Source organism: Chiloscyllium punctatum, chromosome 49 (assembly GCF_047496795.1).
Source record: "Chiloscyllium punctatum isolate Juve2018m chromosome 49, sChiPun1.3, whole genome shotgun sequence".
NCBI classification, from domain to species: domain Eukaryota; kingdom Metazoa; phylum Chordata; class Chondrichthyes; order Orectolobiformes; family Hemiscylliidae; genus Chiloscyllium; species Chiloscyllium punctatum.
In genome coordinates, this window is record NC_092787.1 from 11,936,454 (window position 1) to 11,956,254 (window position 19,801).

Here is a 19,801-nt window from a genome sequence, read left to right on the forward strand (position 1 = left end):
TGGTCGCCTCATTTTAGGAAAGGTGGAAGCTTTGGAGACGGTGCAGAGGAGATTTACCAGGATGTTGCCTGGAATGGAGAATAGGTCGTACGAGGATAGGTTGAGAGTGCTAGGTCTTTTCTCATTAGAACGGCGCAGGATGAAGGGTGACTTGATAGATGTTTATAAGATGATCGGGGAATAGATAGAGTAGACAGTCAGAGACTTTTTCCCCGGGTACAACAAAGTGTTACAAGGGGACATAAATTTAAGGTGAAGGGTGGAAGGTATAGGGGGGATGTCAGGGGTAGGTTCTTTACCCAGAGAGTGGTGGGGGCATGGAATGCGCTGCCTGAGGGAGTGGCAGAGTCAGAATCATTGGTGACCTTTAAGCGGCAATTGGATAGGTACATGGATAGGTGCTTAAGCTAGGACAAATGTTCGGCACAACATCGTGGGCCGAAGGGCCTGTTATGTGCTGTATTGTTCTATGTTCTATGTTCTATGTCAGGCAGCATCCAAGGAGCAGGAGAATCAACGTTTCGGGCATCAGCCTGTTAGCGCGGATGAAATGATCTCAGTCCGAGCCCAGAGTGCGGTTTGACAATCGGTAACTTTATTGAAGTATTTAACGCTGGTGGAGACCAAAGGAGGTCCGAATCTCGACCGCTCTAACGTTTCCCGCGCGATGTTACAAGTTATATACTTCATGAGTCAGGATGTAGGAGATTGGGTATGAATGAGTGTGAATGGTGGCAATCATGGCTGGAGTATGTGTGAATGTCAAGCTTCCTGCCGTCCTCGGAGAGTCGGCAGCATACACAAAAGGTGTGCTGTTTATCTTTACGTAAATGGGTCCGGGTGCTATCTGCTTGTCTCTCCGTGAGGGCTGGAGGCTAGCACCCCCCTTTGTTACTTCCAAAGTGTCTGTTAGGTTCATCCTGTTTGTTTGGTGTTTGCCTTTTGTGGAGGACTGTTTTGCATGATCAGGTTATGGGTGTGTGTCAGTTGGAGCCTTGACGAGATTATAAGGTGGGTTTCGATCTGTGAGTCATGACCATTATCTGGAGTCCTGACTAGTGTCTGGTCCGGTGTGTATTCGGATCTGTCTTTGGGCCCCCTTCTCCTGATCAGGTGGTCGGGCTGGCAGCTGCTGTCTTAAAATGAATACTGTTTGCTTTAAAATGGATACTGCTGGTTTTCCCGATGTGGGCCTTGCTCCACGGTAAACACGGGGCGGTTTATCACCCCCCTTCAGTCCCCCCTTTCGGCAAGGGGTTGGCCATGTCCACACCCCCGAAGCCAACATCTTAAAAGTTGTTACCCCGCCCGGTACATTCCGCCGGCCGTCATGCTGCAGTCATGGGGCCTTTGGATAGTCCGGGAGATGGTTACATTAGTTCGAGCCCCATGAGCTCGTGGTGTCTGATTACTCGCCAGGAGTCCATGGCGTGGAGCATGGCCTTTCTGGCCTTTCGTTTCTTATGTTGGCAGCATGAGTGACATGCCACCAGGAGCCAGGCCAGAGCTAGCAATAACTGTACCCCCACGATGGCATAGGAGATGATTCTGACCCAGGGGTGTATGTTGACATTCAGGCCCCAGTTCCAAACCCTCTGGGCCCAGCCCTGGGTCTGTAGAGTTGTCTCTGCATCCTCCTCTAGGTCTTTGATATGGGCTTGTAATTGATGGTATAGTTTTACTGAGTGTCCCACCCGGGGTTAAGTTCCCGCAAGACCTCGGCCAAATGTGGGATGGGGGCTTGTTCGGGCTCCTGGTACTCCCTAAGGGTGTTTCTGAATTTGTCGGCGGCCTGTATAGACTCGGGGTCCCGACGTCGGACCTCCGAGATATGGACTTGTCCAATCGTCACTGGGTGCCTAGGGGTGAGGCAGAACTCTTGCTGGGGAATCGGGCATTGCAGTCCGTTGAACCAGAAAGACGTTTCAAGGGTAGAGACACAATATTGTCCCCTGCCACCATACCCCGCCCTAGTGAAGTGGGGGCCCGTGGGTTCGATCTCAAGGGTGCAGCCCTGTGTACGGTTGAACCCGCATTCCGCTGTTTCACTCCGCCATAAGGGGTGGGGGCAGATTGTGATTGCCCCTCGCTGTTTGCAGCCTGCAAGCGGCACCCCGTACACAGTGCCGTCTCGGGAGATGGCTGTGTCGTGTGCCAAAATATATTTGAGGGAGGCGTTTTCCCATATTACTCCAATGTTTTCGATGTGGAACAGGGGAAATGGCCCAGACCCTGGGGTGACCACTGGGATCAGGAGGACCATCCCGACTCCCGTTGCCTCACTGACCTCACAGTCGGGAATCACCGGGTACACCCGGGTCATTCCCTTCAGGGTCTGGCTATCAAGTGGCCCGGAGCGTCCTGAGAGTGAGGCCAGTTTGGTGCTATCGATCCAGTCGGGCACCTCCCCGCTTTGTATCAGATCCAGGTTGTGTCAGATCTGGGCTACCATCCACAGGCCATACGCATGGCACAGCTGCCCCTCCTGAATGTGAGCCGTGTTCTCCCTTTCCCGATCAATAAGGCGGTTGATGGTGTGGGCATGTGTCTCCAGGACTGCAATGCCGTCAAGCTGAATGTGTGCTCCCTCTTCCCCCAGAAATTCCTGTTCTGCCTGGTGTGTGAGGGATCTCGCTAACAGGTCTCTCATCACCCCTTTTAGCTGTTCGATTTTCTCATTAAGGCCCTGGATATCTAGGGAGTTTACCACGGATGTTCCTGTGTTGAGTCCTGTGAGGGCGTCATTGATAATGTCCCGTCTGTGTTGTTGTGTGTTGTGTATGTCGGTTTGATAGTGGGTTGCCTCCATGGCATCGAAAGCCCTCTCTATCACCTCTGTTCCCATCATGGTGTATAGGCTGCGTACCTGTGCTGTGCAATATTCCGGTACCCGGATGCCCGATATATTGACCAGCACGGGCACGACCTCGTGTCGGACGTTATCGTAAAGGACATCCCCTCCTCCCATAATACCAGTCCCCCCGTGGGCCCCGGTCTCAGAGAGGGGCATGGTAGTATCTCGGGGGTCGTGGTTGTTGGTGGTGTGGTTGGGGGGGGGCGGCGAGAAACACAAATACAGAGAAATCACGGCGGCATTGGTCGGTTCATAGTAATCGCAAATGGACAGGTCCCGCATCGCGAACGCGTCGAAGGCCGGGGCCAAAGTGAGGTCGTCTGGCATAGCGCACATCGTTCCGAACATGCACCCCTCCAGGTCCATAGCCTCTGTACGTCGTAGGCAGGTTGGTCGTGGGTTGCGTTCCAACGTGCAGAGTAGGCAGATTGTCTGTATGTCTGGGAGGACCTCCAGCCAGGCGTTGAAAAATGTGTCGACCTCGTCAGGCTTATCCCTCGCAGGGATGCAGATGGCACTGGATGAGTTGAAGGCAACGCCATGGCGGTAGAAGTTGTCTGGAGCTCCGGAGGAAGAGGGTACAAGTCCTACGGCGAAGAGGAGGAGGTGGAGGACGGTGCACCGGTGGGACATGATCTGTGAAAGAAAAGAGAAAGGGAGAGAGAGAGAGAGACACCCTCGTCAGGGTGTATGATCAGTAAACGTACATATGCTCTGCGGCCACCCCCCCCCCTCCCCCCCCCCCCCCCAATCTCAGACCGGTCCACCATTGTTGCTGTAAGGGGAGAAAGTGTTAAAATCCCGTCAGGCGTGTCGGGGGACTGCGGGTCAGTGGGGGGATAAGTCGGTGATGGCTGCCAGTCAGGTGGCTGGGCCGATGTTCCGGCCACTCCACGTATCGGCCCTGCGTGGCTTGGCGCAGAGACCAGAGGAAGCCTGTGCTCCGGCCACTCCACACATTGGCCCCGTGTGGTTAGGGATGGGGACCACAGTCTAAGTCTTTGTCGTCCGTCCAGTCGGGCCCTGGGGGAAAGGTTTAAGTTGGGACCAATGTTTCCACCTGCCCTTCCCCTTCATATCGATGCAGGCGCAGGTGTCGCTGGTGAGGATGATCTCGTGCAGCCCCAGCCACCAAGGGGCGAAGCCGGGCCGGTCGGGGGCGGCCCGGATCAGGACTTTGTCCCCAACGCCCGGGAGGGGTTGGGGAGGCGGTTGTTGCTGCTGTTTTGTTTGGTCCCTGATGTCCTGTTGGTCGCGGGCAGTCTGTCTGAGGGCCCGCAACTGCGAGTCTAGCTGTCTGATGTACTGGGCCATCCTATCCCGAAGTGGGGCCATGTCCTCACCCCCTTCAATGACAGTCTCGGGTAGTCGCATGGCCCTGCCCGTCATGGGTTTGAAGGGAGTGAGGCCAGTGGAACGGCCTGGGATGGCTCTGAGGCGCATCAGAATGCAGGGCAGGACGTCCACCCAGCCCTGACCGGTCTCGGCGATCGCCACTTTGAGGGTCCGGTTCATGCGTTCGACAATGCCCGAACTCTGGGGGTGGAAGGGGACATGGAAGAGCTGCCTGATACCCAGGAGGCGGCAGGCCAGTTTCATCGCGCGTCCCGTGAAATGTGTTCCCTGGTCTGAGTCAATCTGGAGGGGACCCCCCCATCGCGGAAAGATGTCGAATGCCAGGATTCTGGCCACAGTGGCTGATGTGCAGTCCCGTGTCGGGAAAGCCTCTACCCAGCACGTGAAGTGGTCGACTATGACCAGGCAGTACGTCTTGCTGCGGCTGGCGGGCAAGGGTCCTGTGAAGTCGACCTGGAGGTTCTCCCAAGGCCTCTTGGGCCGTGGTTGGTGGGCCATAGGAATGCGCAAGGGCCTCCCTGGGTTATGTTGGGCGCAGACAATGCACCGGCGGCAGTGCTTGGCCACGTTGCGGCCAAGTCCGGGCCACCACCAGTCGGTCTGCAGCCTCGCGAGGGTCCCCTCCCGGCCTGCGTGGTCGGGCTCGTGATGTAGTTGTATCAGGGTTGTTCTGATTGCTGCGGGGGGCCACTATCTTGCCGTCGCAGCGCCATACCCCATCGGGGTCAGGGATCACGCCCCTTGCCCTCCAGTCCTCCCTTTCCTCGGGCTGAGTGCCATTCTGGACGTCCAGGACGTTAACGTCCCGGACTTCATTCACAGGTGCAGCACGTACGGGGGGGGTAGAGGGGCACCTGCGGTAGCCTTGCTGGCCTGGTCAGCCCAATGGTTCCCTAACTGTTCGGTGGTGGTAGCCCGCTGGTGCGCCTTGATTTTTACAACGGCCGCGAGCAGGGGAAGGCGAGCTGCCGCCACTAAGTCACGGACTGTGTTCTCATGTTTTATCTGGCCACCGCCGGCCGTGACGAAACCCCGGCGGCTCCATGATGTCATGTAGTCATGGACTACCCCAAAGGCGTACTGGCTGTCGGTGAAAATATTCACCTGCTTGCCCGCCCCCATGCGGAGCGCTGCCGTGAGGGCGACCAGCTCCACGACTTGGGCTGAGGTATCGCCGTCTAATGTCCCCTGTTCTCGGGTGGCCCCGGTGTCGTCGTCCACTGCCCAACCCGTCCGGTAGGACCCCTCAACCAACTGGCGTGAGCCGTCAACATATAGGACCAGGTCGGGGTCCGAGATAGGACTATCGGCAATGTAGTCCTCCTCAGCCGAATCCATGACGGCCTGGCAGTGGTGGGGTTCCCCTACAGTTATAATCCCGTCCGCGGGGTTCGTTCCTGTGTCCCTAACTATTCTAATGGATTGGTCCTGGGGGAGGAGGACTGCCTCCCAGGTTGCCCTACAGGCGTCAGAGACGGTTTGGAGGCGTCCTGTATTCAGGAGCTCCACTATAGTGTGTCCGGTGTGTAGGATGATCTGACCGGACATGGTGACCGGCTCGCACACATGGACCGCCCACGCGGCGCAGTCAAGTGCGGCCACGCAGCGGTGCATCTCCCTCACGACCGGGGACTCCTTCGTAGAGTAGTACCCTACGGGCTTCATGCGGTCCCCGGAGAGTTGGGTGACCATGGCGGTATAGAACCCCCCTTCCAGGCTATAAAAGACGTGAAAGGGCTTAGAGAGGTCGGGAAGGCGCAGGGCCGGGGCACCGAGGAGGTGGGTTTTTAGCTTGGAGTAGGCATCGTCTTGCTTGGGGCCCCACTCCACCCTCTCTGCCCAGGGCCTACCCCCCTTTACAAGGGGCTCAGCGATGGTGGCGAAATGCGCTATGAAGGCGCGGCAGTAGTTGAAAAGGCCCATAATGCGGCGGATACCCCTGACCGTGTCCGGCCGTGGCATGTCGGCGATGGCCAACTTACGATCAGGAGGCAGGGTCTTGCTGCCCTGGCTAATGTCGTGGCCCAGGTATCGGACTGTGGCCAGGCCGATCTGGGCCTTTGTGGGGCTGATTCTAAAACCTGCCTGGGCGAGGGTGCGCAGGACGGTGGTCATGGCTCCCAGGTGGGAGCGTGCGTCCGTGGACGCGATCAGGAGGCCGTCCACGTACTGTAAGAGGGTGCTAGAGCAAGGGGATAGGTCGCATTCCTCGAGGGTCCAACTCATGACCCTGTGGGAAATGTTGGGGCTGTTGTGAAAGCCTTGTGGCAGCCGGGTCCATGTGTATTGCTTGTCTCGCAGCGTGAAGGCAAACTTGTCCTGAGAGTCACGGTGCAGCAGGATGGACCAGAAGCTGTTTGCCACGACCAGGACCATAAAGATCCGGTGGGAAGGCTCTAGGCCGTTAAACATGGTGGACGGGCTGGCAACAATGAGGTGCTCTTTAGGTGTGACTCGGTTGAGTGCTGCACAATCGATGGTGAGCCGATAGCTCCCATCCGGCTTATGGACTGGCCATATGGGGGAGTTGGTAGTGGACACCGCGGGTCGCAAGACACCGCGGCTGGTGAGTTCGGCCACAATGGTCTCCGTGGCGCGCAGCACCTCGGGTTTGATCGGGTACTGTCGGTGTGGGGGGTGTACAGGGCCTAGTATCCGCTCGGGAGGGGAACGGACAAGGCCACAGTCCTGCTTGTTCGTGGCCCAGACCTCCGGGACCACCGGGCAGACTGTTCCGAAGGCGCCGTCTCTGGTCCAGTCCCGGGTGATAGGGACACAGGGCGAGAGTGCAGCGACCGATCTAGTGGGGACCCATCTACCCTCAAGGGCGCTCTTATGGGATTTGTGGACGTCCATAGGAGGCGCCGGTGGAATGCGTCCACCACCGCTCCCAGTTCGCCCAGCAGGTCAATGCCCAGGATTGTCCCCTCCGAGTTCGGGCAAACCCAGAAGTGGACGGGGAGTAGAATGTCATCGATCTCCAGAAGGGTGGCCTCACTACGGCGGGCCACCACCGAGCTTCCCCCCACCCTCGTGATGGAAATGGAGTGATGGGTGGAAGGGAGGTCGAGGTCGGTGAGGGAGACTGACGCCCCCGTATCTATCAAAATGTTGCATCGGCGGCCCCCAAGTGATGCAGAAACCCAGATACGGGGGTCGGCTCCCTCGGCGGGGGCCGACGCTACTCAGTCCTTACGCCGGGCGAGTAGCTGCCCGCGACTGAGCTGATCCCAGTCGGGGTGGGGGGGTGGGGGGGGAAGGCTTCGGGCTAGGGCTGCGGGGTTCGTGGGGTTTTTGCGGCCATGGGTTGCCGTTGGTTCCCTGCTTGGGAGTTCCCTGTTCGCTGGGGCGCGAGGGGCGCCGACGGTGGGCATGCCGCGGTGGGTAACGGCCCCGGTGCTGACCCGGGTTGTCCCTGCACTGGCCGGGGCTGCCCCCTCCCAAGTCGGGGTCTCCGGAGCGTCAGAAGGAGAGCGGGCAGCAAAACTTGTGGTGACCCGTCTGTCTGCAGCGGTAGCAAACGAGCGGCTCGGGTGTCGAAAGTGCCGCAACGGTGGCCGGGGCTTGGTTATCGAGGGACATGGCCCAATTCTCAAGCTCCGTGAAAGAGATGTAGGGTACCAGGCCTGTCCGGAGGACAGCCTGGTGTGTGGGGCCTAACCCGTCCTTATATAGCTGGATAAATGCGGGGTTCTGCCTGTCAGCATCGGGGATCCCGCTATGCGCCTGGAAGGCCTCAAACTTATGGACCCCATATTCCTGAGCACCCTCGCCGGCCACAATGGCGTTCCAGTCGACCGGCGTGTGGCCGAAAGCCTCGCTGACATCGGCCTGAAAGTCCGCAAGGGCAGCCTCCTGTTCGCGACGGCTGTCACTGAGGTTGGCGCACCAGGACCCATTCTGGTGCACAGGTCGGAACCTGGACCACAGGTTCTCCGGGAGTTTGGTCCGGACCAGACCAGCCACGTCCCTATTGTGGAGGTTGTGGCAGATCAGCATCTCCCTAAAATTCATCTCTGCCAAAATTCAGCGTTATTGTGGCGGGGCTTGAGGGTGGGGAGCCTGTCCAGGAGTTTCATGGTATCACCCGGGGTTAAGGAGACGTATGTCATTTTAAGGCTGGGGTTGTGGGTTTGGGAAGCTGGTTTCCCCCTCTCCCCACCCCCGGGGATATATTCAACTTTAACCAGGGCGGCGCGAGCTAGGCTCGCGTGTGATTCCCGGGGGCCTGTATTGTCCACGAGCCCCTCCCAGTCCCAGGTGGGGGACGGCGGGGCACTTGGAGGCTCAGATAATGTCAGTAGGATCGTACGGTTGGCAAGCGTCTGGGCTTCGAGGTGTTCTGAGGCCTGTTTCTGCTTATCTTGCACGTATAGTTGGACCTTACTAGCGAGCCTAACATGTGCCTGAAGCACAAGAACGCAGGCTTTCTCGTATCGATCCCTTTTCTGGTGGACCCACCACTCCCACTGGGCATCCAGCGGGTTGGCGGGCCGCCAGCCCGATCGGAGCATAGCCTTGATGACCTTTCTATTCTCGTCGGCTATGAAACGAGTAAGGGAGCCTTCTGGCCCCCATTCTAAATCGCCTGCTGTGCAGCCCGACATGGTGGGGGGGGGGGGGGGGGTAGTGGTGGCGCAGCGGGCGTAATGGAAAGAGGACTTGAAAATAACAAAACTACCAGCGTAGGAGCGCAAGAGATTTAACTGGCGCTAACTTATTCACCTCCCAGTCGGGAAGCCCACTCCCTGAAATCGGACCCTAGCCCCCCGGGTCGACGAAGGCAGGTGTGGGTTAGGTACAAACGGGGCGCGTGTCTATATCCGATCGCGCGACCCTGGGTTACTGTGAGTCTCACTCTCACTGCCTAACGCCCAACGACCGTGCGTGCCCCACGAACACCAGGCGTGAACCAGGGGCCCATGTGCAAGGGGGGGGGATCGGCGTGAGCGCAGACCACTAAAAAACAAAAATGAAATAAAAAGGGCGCGGTGCGGGCCTGTACCAGGGCGCGCAACCTTAAAAAAACCCGTGAGTCTTTCTCTCACCGTCTGAAGTTCAGCGGCCATGTGTACCCGCTGGCACCGGGCGTGAACCAGGGGCCCGTGTGCGGGGGGGGGGGGGGGGTGAACTCAGACCTCTCCGCGCTAATCCCACAGAGGCCACCACCCGGGACTGCGGAGGCAATGGGCAAAAGCTTGGCCCAGAGGCTCCGCTCGTCGGGCTGGTTTGGAGGACTTCCCGTCGTGTCGCACGCGTAGACCTTCCAGACCCTACCGCGGACTTAAGGAATGGCGCCAAAATAAAAAACCAGGCTCAACGTACAATGGGATCCCCTAAACTCCCACCACAGAGGTTATCCAGGAAGGCTTTGTTTGTCGGTGTTTTACATGGGGGGGGTCAATCTGTCGGGGTCTCGTACCTAAAGTCATCGGTCCAGGGAAATTCAGTCCATCAGTCACTAGAACACGTCAACAATAAATGACAGTAAACGAAAATCAAAACAGTCTCATGCATATCTTTACCAGTACTTCGCGACTCCAATCGCCCACCCGCGGAGGATCACTCACACACACACACACACACACACACACTCTTACAGAGTACTCTATCGTTACCTGACTGCCGGACCCACTCTGTTCACAGGTTCGGATAACGGCCGGCAGCGGAGTCCCTTGCAGTGCTCTGGGGAACTTTTACAGAGGAGGTAAAAGAGTAAAGATACTCACCCAGAGCCTTCGCAGAGATCCAGCAGCTGTCGTATCCCGGACGAGCTCCCAATTGTTAGCGCGGATGAAATGATCTCAGTCTGAGCCCAGAGTGCGGTTCGACAATCGGTAACTTTATTGAAGTATTTAACGCCGGCGGAGACCAACCGAGGTCCGAATCTCGATCACTCTAACGTTTCCTGCGCGATGTTACAAGTTATATACTTCATGAGTCAGGATGTAGGAGATTGGGTATGAATGAGTGTGAATGGTGGTAATCATGGCTGGAGTATGTGTGAATGTCCAGCTTCCTGCCGTCCTCGGAGAGTCGGCAGCATACACAAAAGGTGTGCTGTTTACCTTTACGTAAATGGGTCCGGGTGCTATCTGCTTGTCTCTCCGTGAGGGCTGGAGGCTAGCACCCCCCATGTTACTTCCAAAGTGTCTGTTAGGTTCATCCTGTTTGTTTGGTGTTTGCCTTTTGTGTAGGACTGTTTTGCATGATCAGGTTATGGGTGTGTGTCAGTTGGAACCTTGACGAGATTATAAGATGGGTTTCGATCTGTGAGTCATGACCATTGTCTGGAGTCCTGACTAGTGTCTGGTCCGGTGTGTATTTGGATCTGTCTTTGGGCCCCCTTCTCCCGATCACGTGGTCGGGCTGGCAGCTGCTGTCTTAAAATGAATACTGTTTGCTTTAAAATGGATACTGCTGACTTAAAATGGATACTGCTGGTTCTCCCGATGTGGGCCTTGCTCCACGGTAAACACAGGGCGGTTAAAACCCACCTTCAAGCCCTTCTTCAGGAATGAGGAGGGTGTGCCAAACAGGCTAAGATAAAAGATAGGGAGGCCAGGAATGAGGAGGGTGTGCCAAGCAGGCTAAGATAAAAGGTAGGGAGGTCTCCCTACCTTTTATCTTAGCTTGCTTAGCACACCCTCCTCATTCCTGAAGAAGGGCTTATGCCCGAAACGTCGATTTGCCTTCTCCTTGGATGCTGCCTTAAGCCAAGAGTCTGGGCTCACCCATAGCCCAGGCCAGATAGGCCAGACCCATAGGACTGAAAAGTTTCCTTCCCTCATGGACATCCATAAGTCAAATAGTCTGGAGATTTGACTTAACTGTTGCTTTCAATTCCTGGTCTTGAAAGGCCTGATTGCCTCTCCGTTGAGTAGTCATGAAATGGAGCTTAAATTTCCTCAGCTTCGAGTAAACCCTAAGGGTTCTAACTAAACACTTGTAGTCTAGAATTTCTGGCAGATCCTCATGCACATTGTCATAGATATTGTTGCTCACACATTGCATTGAGAACTCCCTGATGTCTGCTCAGCCACCTGGCTGTTCTCCATCTAGTTCACTAGAATTCCAATAGACCAGCTATCACATTAAGTCTAATAAGACTACTCCACATGGGAAAACGGAAAGCTGTGGACATTGTGGAGGAATTGGTAGTGATCTTTCAGGAATCACTGTAGTCAGGGAGGGTCCCAGAGGACTGGAAAATAGCTAATGCAGCACTCCTGTTTATGAAAGGAGGAAGGCAGAAGATGAGGAATTATAGGCTGGTTAGCTTGATCTTGGTCATTGGTAAGATTTTAGAGTCTATTATTAAGGACTCTAATGCATTGAAATGCATGGTAAAATAGAGCTTTGTCAAGGGGAGATCATGCCTGACAAATCTGTTAGGATTCATTGAGGAGATAATGAGGAAGTTAGGCAAAGGAGTGCCAGTGGACATGATCTATTTGGATTTCCAGGAGGCCTTTGATAAGGTGCCACAGAGGAGGCTACTAAATAAGATAAGAGCCTATGGTGTTCAGGGGAAGGTACTGCTATGGATAGAGGATTGGTTGACTGGCAGAAGGCAGACAGTGGGGATAATGGGGTTTTTCTCAAGATGGCAGCTGGTGACTATTGGAGTTATACAAGGGTCTGTGTTGGGACCACAACTATTCATGTTGTACACTAATGATCTGGCCCAAGGAACTGAAGGCATTGCTACCAACTTTACAGATGACAAAGATTGGTGGAGGGACAGGTAGTATCGAGAAGGCAGGGAGGCTGCAGAAGGACCTTCTAGATTAGGAGAGTGGGCAAAGAAATGTCAGACGGAATACACTGTGGAAAAGTATGAAGTTATACGCTTTGTCAGAAGAATAATGATGCAGACTGTTTCTAAACAGGGAAACATTTGGAAATCTAAAGCATAAAGGAACTAAGGAATCTGAGTACAGGATTCTCTTAAGGCTAACAAGCAGGTTCATTTGGCTGTTTGGAAGGCAAATGCAATGTTGGTACTCAATTTGAGAAGGCTAGAATACAAGAGAGGAAATGTACTGCTGAGGCTGTGTAAAATCTGGTCAGAATTCCAGGAGCAGCAATTACAGTTTTATATGTTGTTGCATTGTTTTGGAACTTTGGAAAAAAAATGTCAAAACAACAGCAGTTTTAAAAGGGAGAAGAGCAGACAAAGGAAGCACCTGGTGAGGTCAGTGCAGGAGAGAGAGAGAGAACCTGCACAGTTACCGTCTTTGCTGTTTGAATTCGTGTATCTCTGGACATCGAAGTGCATCTCGGAAAATTAACAAACAGTGAATTTCACAACTAATCTTGGAGGAACTGTTGGGCGAAGTTCACAGCACAGAATCAGATAAGTTAATTGTTGTTTTAAGTCTGTCCAAGAGAAAGGCTGCAGTAGTGAGCATAGTGGATTCTTTCTTGATTATATGATTTTTGGAGATAAGTCTCTTGATTAAATTTAAAATATAATCCAGAGCTATTAATTTAACCTGGGGGCAGTGTTTGTAGAGGAATAAGATGGTGCTATTTTCTGGGTCTGTAGATTGTGAAGGAGCAAAAATGGTCTTTGCAGTGAGATTTACTCCTTGTCAGATGTGGGAGTTTAAAGAGAGTTTAAGGGTTACTGCGGATTATATCTGCCATAAATGCTGTTGGATGCGAATCTTATCAGATCGAATGGATCAGTTGGAGAGACAGATAGAAGCAATGAGGAATTTGCAACAGCAACAGTATGTGATGGATGGCAGTTATAGGAAGGGGGGAAAGTCTCAGATACAGTCACATAGATGGGTTAACTCTAGGAAGGGCAAGAGAGGTAGGCAGCTAGTGCAGGAGTCTTTTGTGGATATACCCATTTCAATCAGGTAGCTGTTTTGGAAAATGTAGGGGGTGATGGATTCTCAGGGGAACGTAGCACGAACAGCAACATTTGTGGTATTGAGACTGGCTTGAATACAACGAGGGGTACGTCAGCTTCCAAGAGATCAGTTGTGTTAGGGGAGTGGCATTTTTGATAAGGGATAGCATTACAGCTGTGCTGATGGAGGATATTCCCGGAAATACATCCAGGGAAGTTATTTGGGTGGAACTGAGAAATAAGATAGGAATGATCACCTATTGGGATTGTATTATAGACCCCCAATAGTCAGAGGGAAATTGAGAAACAAACTTGTAAGGAGATCTCAGCTATCTGTAAGAATAATAGGGTAGTTATGATTAGATTAGATTAGATTAGATTACTTACAGTGTGGAAACAGGCCCTTCGGCCCAACAAGTCCACACCACCCCGCCAAAGCGCAACCCACCCATACCCCTACATCTACCCCTTACCTAACACTACAGGCAATTTAGGATGGCCAATTCACCTGACCTGCACATCTTTGGACTGTGGGAGGAAACCGGAGCACCCGGAGGAAACCCACGCAGACAAGGGGAGAACGTGCAAACTCCACACAGTCAGTCGCCTGAGGCGGGAATTGAACCCAGGTATGGTAGGGGATTTTAACTTTCCAAACATCGACTGGGACTGTCATAATGTTAAAGGTTTAGATGGAAAGGAATTTCTTAAGTGTGTACAAGACAATTTTCTGATTCAGTATGTGGACGTACCTACTAGAGAAGATGCAAAACTTGACCTACTCTTGGGAAATAAGGCAGGGCAGGTGACTGAGGTGTCAGTGGGGCCAGCGACCATAATTCTATTTGTTTTAAAATAGTGATGGAAAAGGATAGACCAGGTCTAAAAGTTGAAATTCTAAATTGGGGAAAGGCCAATTTTGATGGTATTAGGCAAGAACTTTCAAAGTTTGGGAGAAGATTTGTAGCTCAGGTGCTCATTGTTGTGGTTCTGTTCGCTGAGCTGGGAATTTGTCTTGCAAACGTTTCGTCCCCTGTCTAGGTGACATCCTCAGTGCTTGGGAGCCTCCTGTGAAGCGCTTCTGTGCTGTTTCAAGCAACATGAATTCGACTAGGACAACACTACCATTATAGGGCAAGCCAAACAGAGAACAGCCAGGGAATTCCTAGAGGCATGGCACTCATCCACAGACTCTATCAACAAACACATCGACCTGGACCCAATATACCGGCCACTACAGCGTACAACTGGAACTGACAACCGGAAGCGGCAGAGACAGGCCACTATAAACGCCGGAGGAAACATCACAGAAGCGCTTCATAGGAGGCTCCCAAGCACTGAGGATGTCACTGAGGGGGGCGGCACGGTGGCACAGTGGTTAGCACTGCTGCCTCACAGCGCCAGAGACCCGGGTTCAATTCCCGCCTCAGGCGACTGACTGTGTGGAGTTTGCACGTTCTCCCCGTGTCTGCGTGGGTTTCCTTCGGGTGCTCCGGTTTCCTCCCACAGTCCAAAGATGTGCAGGTCAAGTGAATTGGCCATGCTAAATTGCCCGTAGTGTTAGGTAAGGGGTAGATGTAGATGTAGGGGTATGGGTGGGTTACGCTTCGGTGGGGCGGTGTTGACTTGTTGGGCCGAAGGGCCTGTTTCCATACTGTAAGTAATCTAAAAAAACCTAGACAGGGGACGAAACGTTTGCAAGACAAATTCCCAGCTCGGCGAACAGAACCACAACAAAGAACTTTCAAAAGCTGATTGGAGGCAGATGTTCACAGGTAAAGGGACGGCTGGAAAATGGGAAGCCTTCAGAAATGAGATAACAAGAATCCAGAGAAAGTATATTCCTGTCAGGATGAAAGGGAAAGCTGGTAGCTATAAGGAATACTGGATGACTAAAGAAATTGAGGGTTTGGTTAAGAAAAAGAAGGAAGCATATGTCAGGTATAGACAGGATAGATCGAGTGAATCCTTAGAAGAGTATAAAGGCAGTAGGAGTATACTTCAGAGGGAAATCAGGAGGGCAAAACAGGGACATGAGATAGCTTTGGCAAATAGAATTGAGAATCCAAAGGGTTTTTACAAATATATTAAGGACAAAGGGTAACTAGGGAGAGAATAGGGCCCCTCAAAGATCAGCAAGGCAGCCTTTGTGTGGAGTCACAGAAAATGGGGGAGATACTAAATGAATATTTTGCATCAGTATTTACTGTGGAAAAGGATATGGAAGATATAGACTGTAGGGAAATAGATGGTGACATCTTGCAAAATGTCCATATTACAGAGGAGGAAGTGCTGGATGTCTTGAAAAGGTTAAAAGTGGATAAATCCCCAGGACCTGATCAGGTGTACCCAAGAACTCTGTGGGAAGCTAGAGAAGTGATTGCTGGGCATCTTGCTGAGATATTTGTATCATCGATAGTCAAAGGTGAGGTGCCGGAAGACTGGAGGTTGGCAAACGTGGTGCCACTGTTTAAGAAGGATGGTAAAGACAAGCCAGGGAACTATAGACCAGTGAGTCTGACCTCGGTGGTGGGCAAGTTGTTGGAGCGAATCTTGAGAGACAGGATGTACATGTATTTGGAAAGGCAAGGACTGATTCGGGATAGTCAACATGGCTTTGTGCGTGGGAAATCATGTCACACAGACTTGACTGAGTTTTTTGAAGAAGTAACAAAGAAGATTGATGAGGGCAGAGCAGTAGATGTGATCTATATGGACTTCAGTAAGGCGTTCAACAAGGTTCCCCATGGGAGACTGATTAGCAAGGTTAGATCTCATGGAATACAGGGAGAACTAGCCATTTGGATACAGAATTGGCTCAAAGGTAGAAGACAGAGGGTGGTGGTGGAGGGTTGTTTTTCAGACTGGAGGCCTGTGACCATTGGAGTGCCACAAGGATCGGTCCTGGTCCCTCTACGTTTTGTCATTTACATAAATGATTTGAATGCGAGCATAAGTGGTACAATTAGTAAGTTTGCAGATGACACCAAAATTGGAGGTGTAGTGGACAGCAAAGAGGGTTACCTCAGATTACAACAGGATCTGGACCAGACGGGCCAATGGGCTGAGAAGTGGCAGATGGAGTTTAATTCTGATAAATGCGAGGTGCTGCATTTTGGAAAAGCAAATCTTAGCAGGATTTATACACTTAATGGTAAGGTCCTAGGGAGTGTTGCTGAACAAAGAGACCTTGGAGTGCAGGTTCATAGCCCCTTGAAAGTGGAATCACAGGTAGGTAGGATAGTGAAGAAGGCGTTTGGTATACTTTCCTTTATTGGTCAAAATATTGAGTACAGGAGTTGGGAAGTCATGTTGCAGCTGCACAGGACATTGGTTAGGCCACTGCTGGAATATTGCATGCAATTCTGGTCTCCTTCCTATTGGAAAGATATTGTGAAACTTGAAAGGGTTCAGAAAAGATTTACAAGGATGTTGCCAGGGTTGGAAGATCTGAGCTACAGGGAGAGGCTGAACAGACTGGGGCTGTTTTCCCTGGAGCATCGGAGGCTGAGGGGTGACCTTATAGAGGTTTACAAAATGATGAGGGGCATGGATAGGATAAATAGGCAAAGTCTTTTCCCTGGGGTCGGGGAGTCCAGAACTAGAGGGCATAGGTTTAGGGTGAGAGGGGAAAAATATAAAAGAGACCTAAGGGGCAACGTTTTCATGTAGAGGGTGGTATGTGTATGGAATGAGCTGCCAGAGGACATGGTGGAGACTGATACAATTGCATCATTTAAGAGGCATCTGGATGGGTATATGAATAGGAAGGTTTTGGAGGGATATGGGCCAGGTGCTGGCAGGTGGGACTAGATTAGGTTGGGATGTCTGGTCGACATGGACCGAAGGATCTGTTTCCATGCTGTACATCTCTATGACTCTATGCATTTGGAATATTGTGAGCAGTTTTGGGCTCCGTATCTAAGCAAGGATGCACTGGTGTTGGAGGGAGTCCAGAGGGCATTCACAGGAAAGATGCTGAGGATAAAGGACTTGTTGTATGAGGAGCGGTTGTGGACTCTGGTTCTGTACTCCATGGAGTTTTGAAGGATGGGGACCCTGATTGAAACTTACAGAATATGGAGATGCCTGGACAGAGTAGGCGTGGAGAAGATGTTTCCAATTGTAGGAGAGAGAACACAGCCTCAGAATGAAGGGACATTTTAGAACTGAGATGAGGAGGATATTTCTTCAGCCAGTGGGTGGTGAATTTGTAGGACTCATTGCCGCAGAAGGCTATGGAGGTCATGTCATTAAGTGCATTTAAGACAGAGATAGATAGGTTCATGATTAGTAAGGGAATCAATGGTTACAGGGAGTAGGCAGTAGAATGGGGTTGAGAAATGCATCAGCCATGATCAAATGGCAGAGCAGACTTGAATGGGCCAAATGGCCTAATTCTACTCCTACATCTTATGATTTTAAGAATAACCTTCACATCCATTGCAATTCCACCCAGAAAAGTCCATCTTTAAACTGACTAGATTGATGATGCAGTCCTGTTTCCAACTAGGGCTTCTCTTCCTCCCAGCTTGGCCTGGAGTTCCAAGAATGTTGCCAAGTCACCAGGAATGAAAGACTAATCTCCAGACCATGACTATTAAGAAACCCAGGAGGGAAATTTTAGCAGAATCAGAGAAAGTAGGGAAAGGAAGACACACTTTAAAAAAAGAACACTTGAAGTTAGTATTATAAAAACACTGGAGTTGGAAAGAAAGAGTTATTTGCCTTTTCTTCAGATGGTTGAGAAATCAGGTGTAGCTCAATGTTGAGATTAACAATCCAAATGGATTGGCTCTTTGACTATTCTTCACGAAGCATCAAGTCAGTTACTAGTTCGTTTGGTGATGTGGTTGCCATGGGAATGCTGCAAGATTGGACGTATCAGCTGTTGGTAGCACTTTTACCCATGAGGCAGCGGGTTATGAGTTGAAGTCCTGCTTCTAGGCCCTTGAGCACAAAATTTATTAGGCTCCCACTCCATTGTATGAGAATGCTGTTGGGAAGAGTTTTTTTTTCAGAAAGGCCATTTCTTCCTCTTTGCATATGTAAAATATCTATGATACTATTTTGAAGAAGAGCAGGGAAGCTATCTGGAGTAAATAAAATCCCTCAACAAACACGGCTTATGTAGTCATTATTAGCTTGATGCATTGCTATTTGTGGGAGTTTGCTGTGAGCAAATTGGCTCTGGTGTTTTCTACATTAAAACAGTGACTGGACTTTTAAAGTATTTTATTGTAAAGTAAAAGCCCATGGGATTTCCTATGGTCATCAAAGGCGCTAGATAAATGCAAGTTTTCTTTTCTTTCTGGTGGCTGATGGTGAGCATGTGAAGGATGTGTTGAAACCTGCAGCAACACATGCAGCCAGAGTTCATGACCCTTTTTGTAACAATGTAGTCGAAGGAAGCGGAAGAAACGTGAGGCTCAAACATCCAGACAGTCTGAATCCTCACAAAGACACTGTCCTCATTTGAAATTTAAGCATTAAACTGTAAGTTATTAACCAACTGTTCAGTGTTAAATACTGGGAGAAAATGGCGTCTGATCTTGGCAATTGAACTGTATTACCTAAAAGCAGAGTTTATTTTTAAATGCCCTTTTGGTGCTGGCATCGTACTGAACAAACAGGTAGAAAAGAACTCCAAAAGGCTGTGAAGGTCACACAGTCAGAAAGCAGAGATTCAAGAGCTGTGTTATTGAAAACAAGAGATGGTGAAGAGGATTGGAGTGTGATTATCCCTGAATATGTCAATCTTGCACTATCCACTGCACTCCCAATGGCCTTTCACAAGCTTTGCTTTTGCTGTTCACGTGCAGAACATTGCAGAATATCCTCCTTTGATTTACTAAAGCTAAAGGCAGGGAAAGGTACCAAACCACAATTAAATTTTAAACTGATAGATAAACCTGCTGAAGAAAATGTGGTGAATAGGGAGAAATTGTTCTTCGAAAACTTGAGGACACCAATTTAAGGTGATTGACAAAAGGCCCTTTTTACACAGCGGGTGGGTAGGACCTGGAATACACTGTCTGAGAATGCGGTGGTGATAGGTTCAAGCATGGCTTTCGAAAAGGAATTGAGTAATGATGTGAAAAAAAGAAAAATAGCAGAGCCACTTGGAAAGTGCTGGGGTTTGGAACAAGGTAAAGTTGCATTTGCAGAGAGCTAACACAGACATGGCAGGCTGAATGGTCTCCTTCTACTCTGTGCCATTCTGTGATTCTATGTAGATTCATTCTTGGGCCAAGAAGCAAGTTCTGGCTGAGGCATGAGAGGACCAACATTTTGCACAGCACAATATTCACTGAGAAAATTGTGAAAAAAAGTTAAAAGAAAACTCTGCAAATGCTCGGGAATGTGCAGCAAGTTTATCAGCATCTGGAGTATTACTGTTTCAGGTATTCCCCTGAAACAGAATGGAAGTGTTCATTTCTGGTGGGCCCTTAATCCCAGCAACAATCCTGAGAAATCTGGGGAAAAGCTTTGCAAGACCCGGAGTTGAAGTTGCGTGGTTCAAGAAGGATTGGTGGCATCTGCCTTCATTCAAAGGTCTTCACTTCATTTGGAAAGTTGCAAAGGCAAGTGTTTCTTTAGTTACATTACAATTCTGGCTAACACAGCATCTTTGTGTCTGGTTAGCTATGGAATGCTAAATATTTTATTGATACAATTTGTGGTGGCGATATTTTTCCACAGGACTTTGCATGTATAAAGTGGCC

General features: G+C 51.1%; 1 protein-coding gene and 1 long non-coding RNA gene across 3 annotated transcripts in view; one reads left to right on the forward strand and one right to left on the reverse strand.

Moving 5' to 3' along the window:
• Nucleotides 1–583: 583 nt before the first annotated feature.
• The window catches only part of LOC140469387 (uncharacterized), a 198,995-nt gene continuing 179,777 nt past the window's right edge, over nt 584–19,801 (reverse strand). For both annotated transcript variants that reach the window (XM_072565859.1, XM_072565860.1), the window contains one exon: nt 584–3,490. In XM_072565859.1, coding sequence (XP_072421960.1) covers nt 2,435–3,487 — 1,053 coding nt within the window. In that variant the 5' untranslated portion in view covers nt 3,488–3,490 and the 3' untranslated portion in view covers nt 584–2,434. The remainder of the gene's footprint in view (nt 3,491–19,801) is intronic.
• On the forward strand, nt 6,635–19,628 carry LOC140469391 (uncharacterized). Its single transcript, XR_011956088.1, has 3 exons — nt 6,635–6,776; nt 9,857–10,047; nt 19,481–19,628. It is a non-coding gene; the product is annotated as an uncharacterized lncRNA (long non-coding RNA).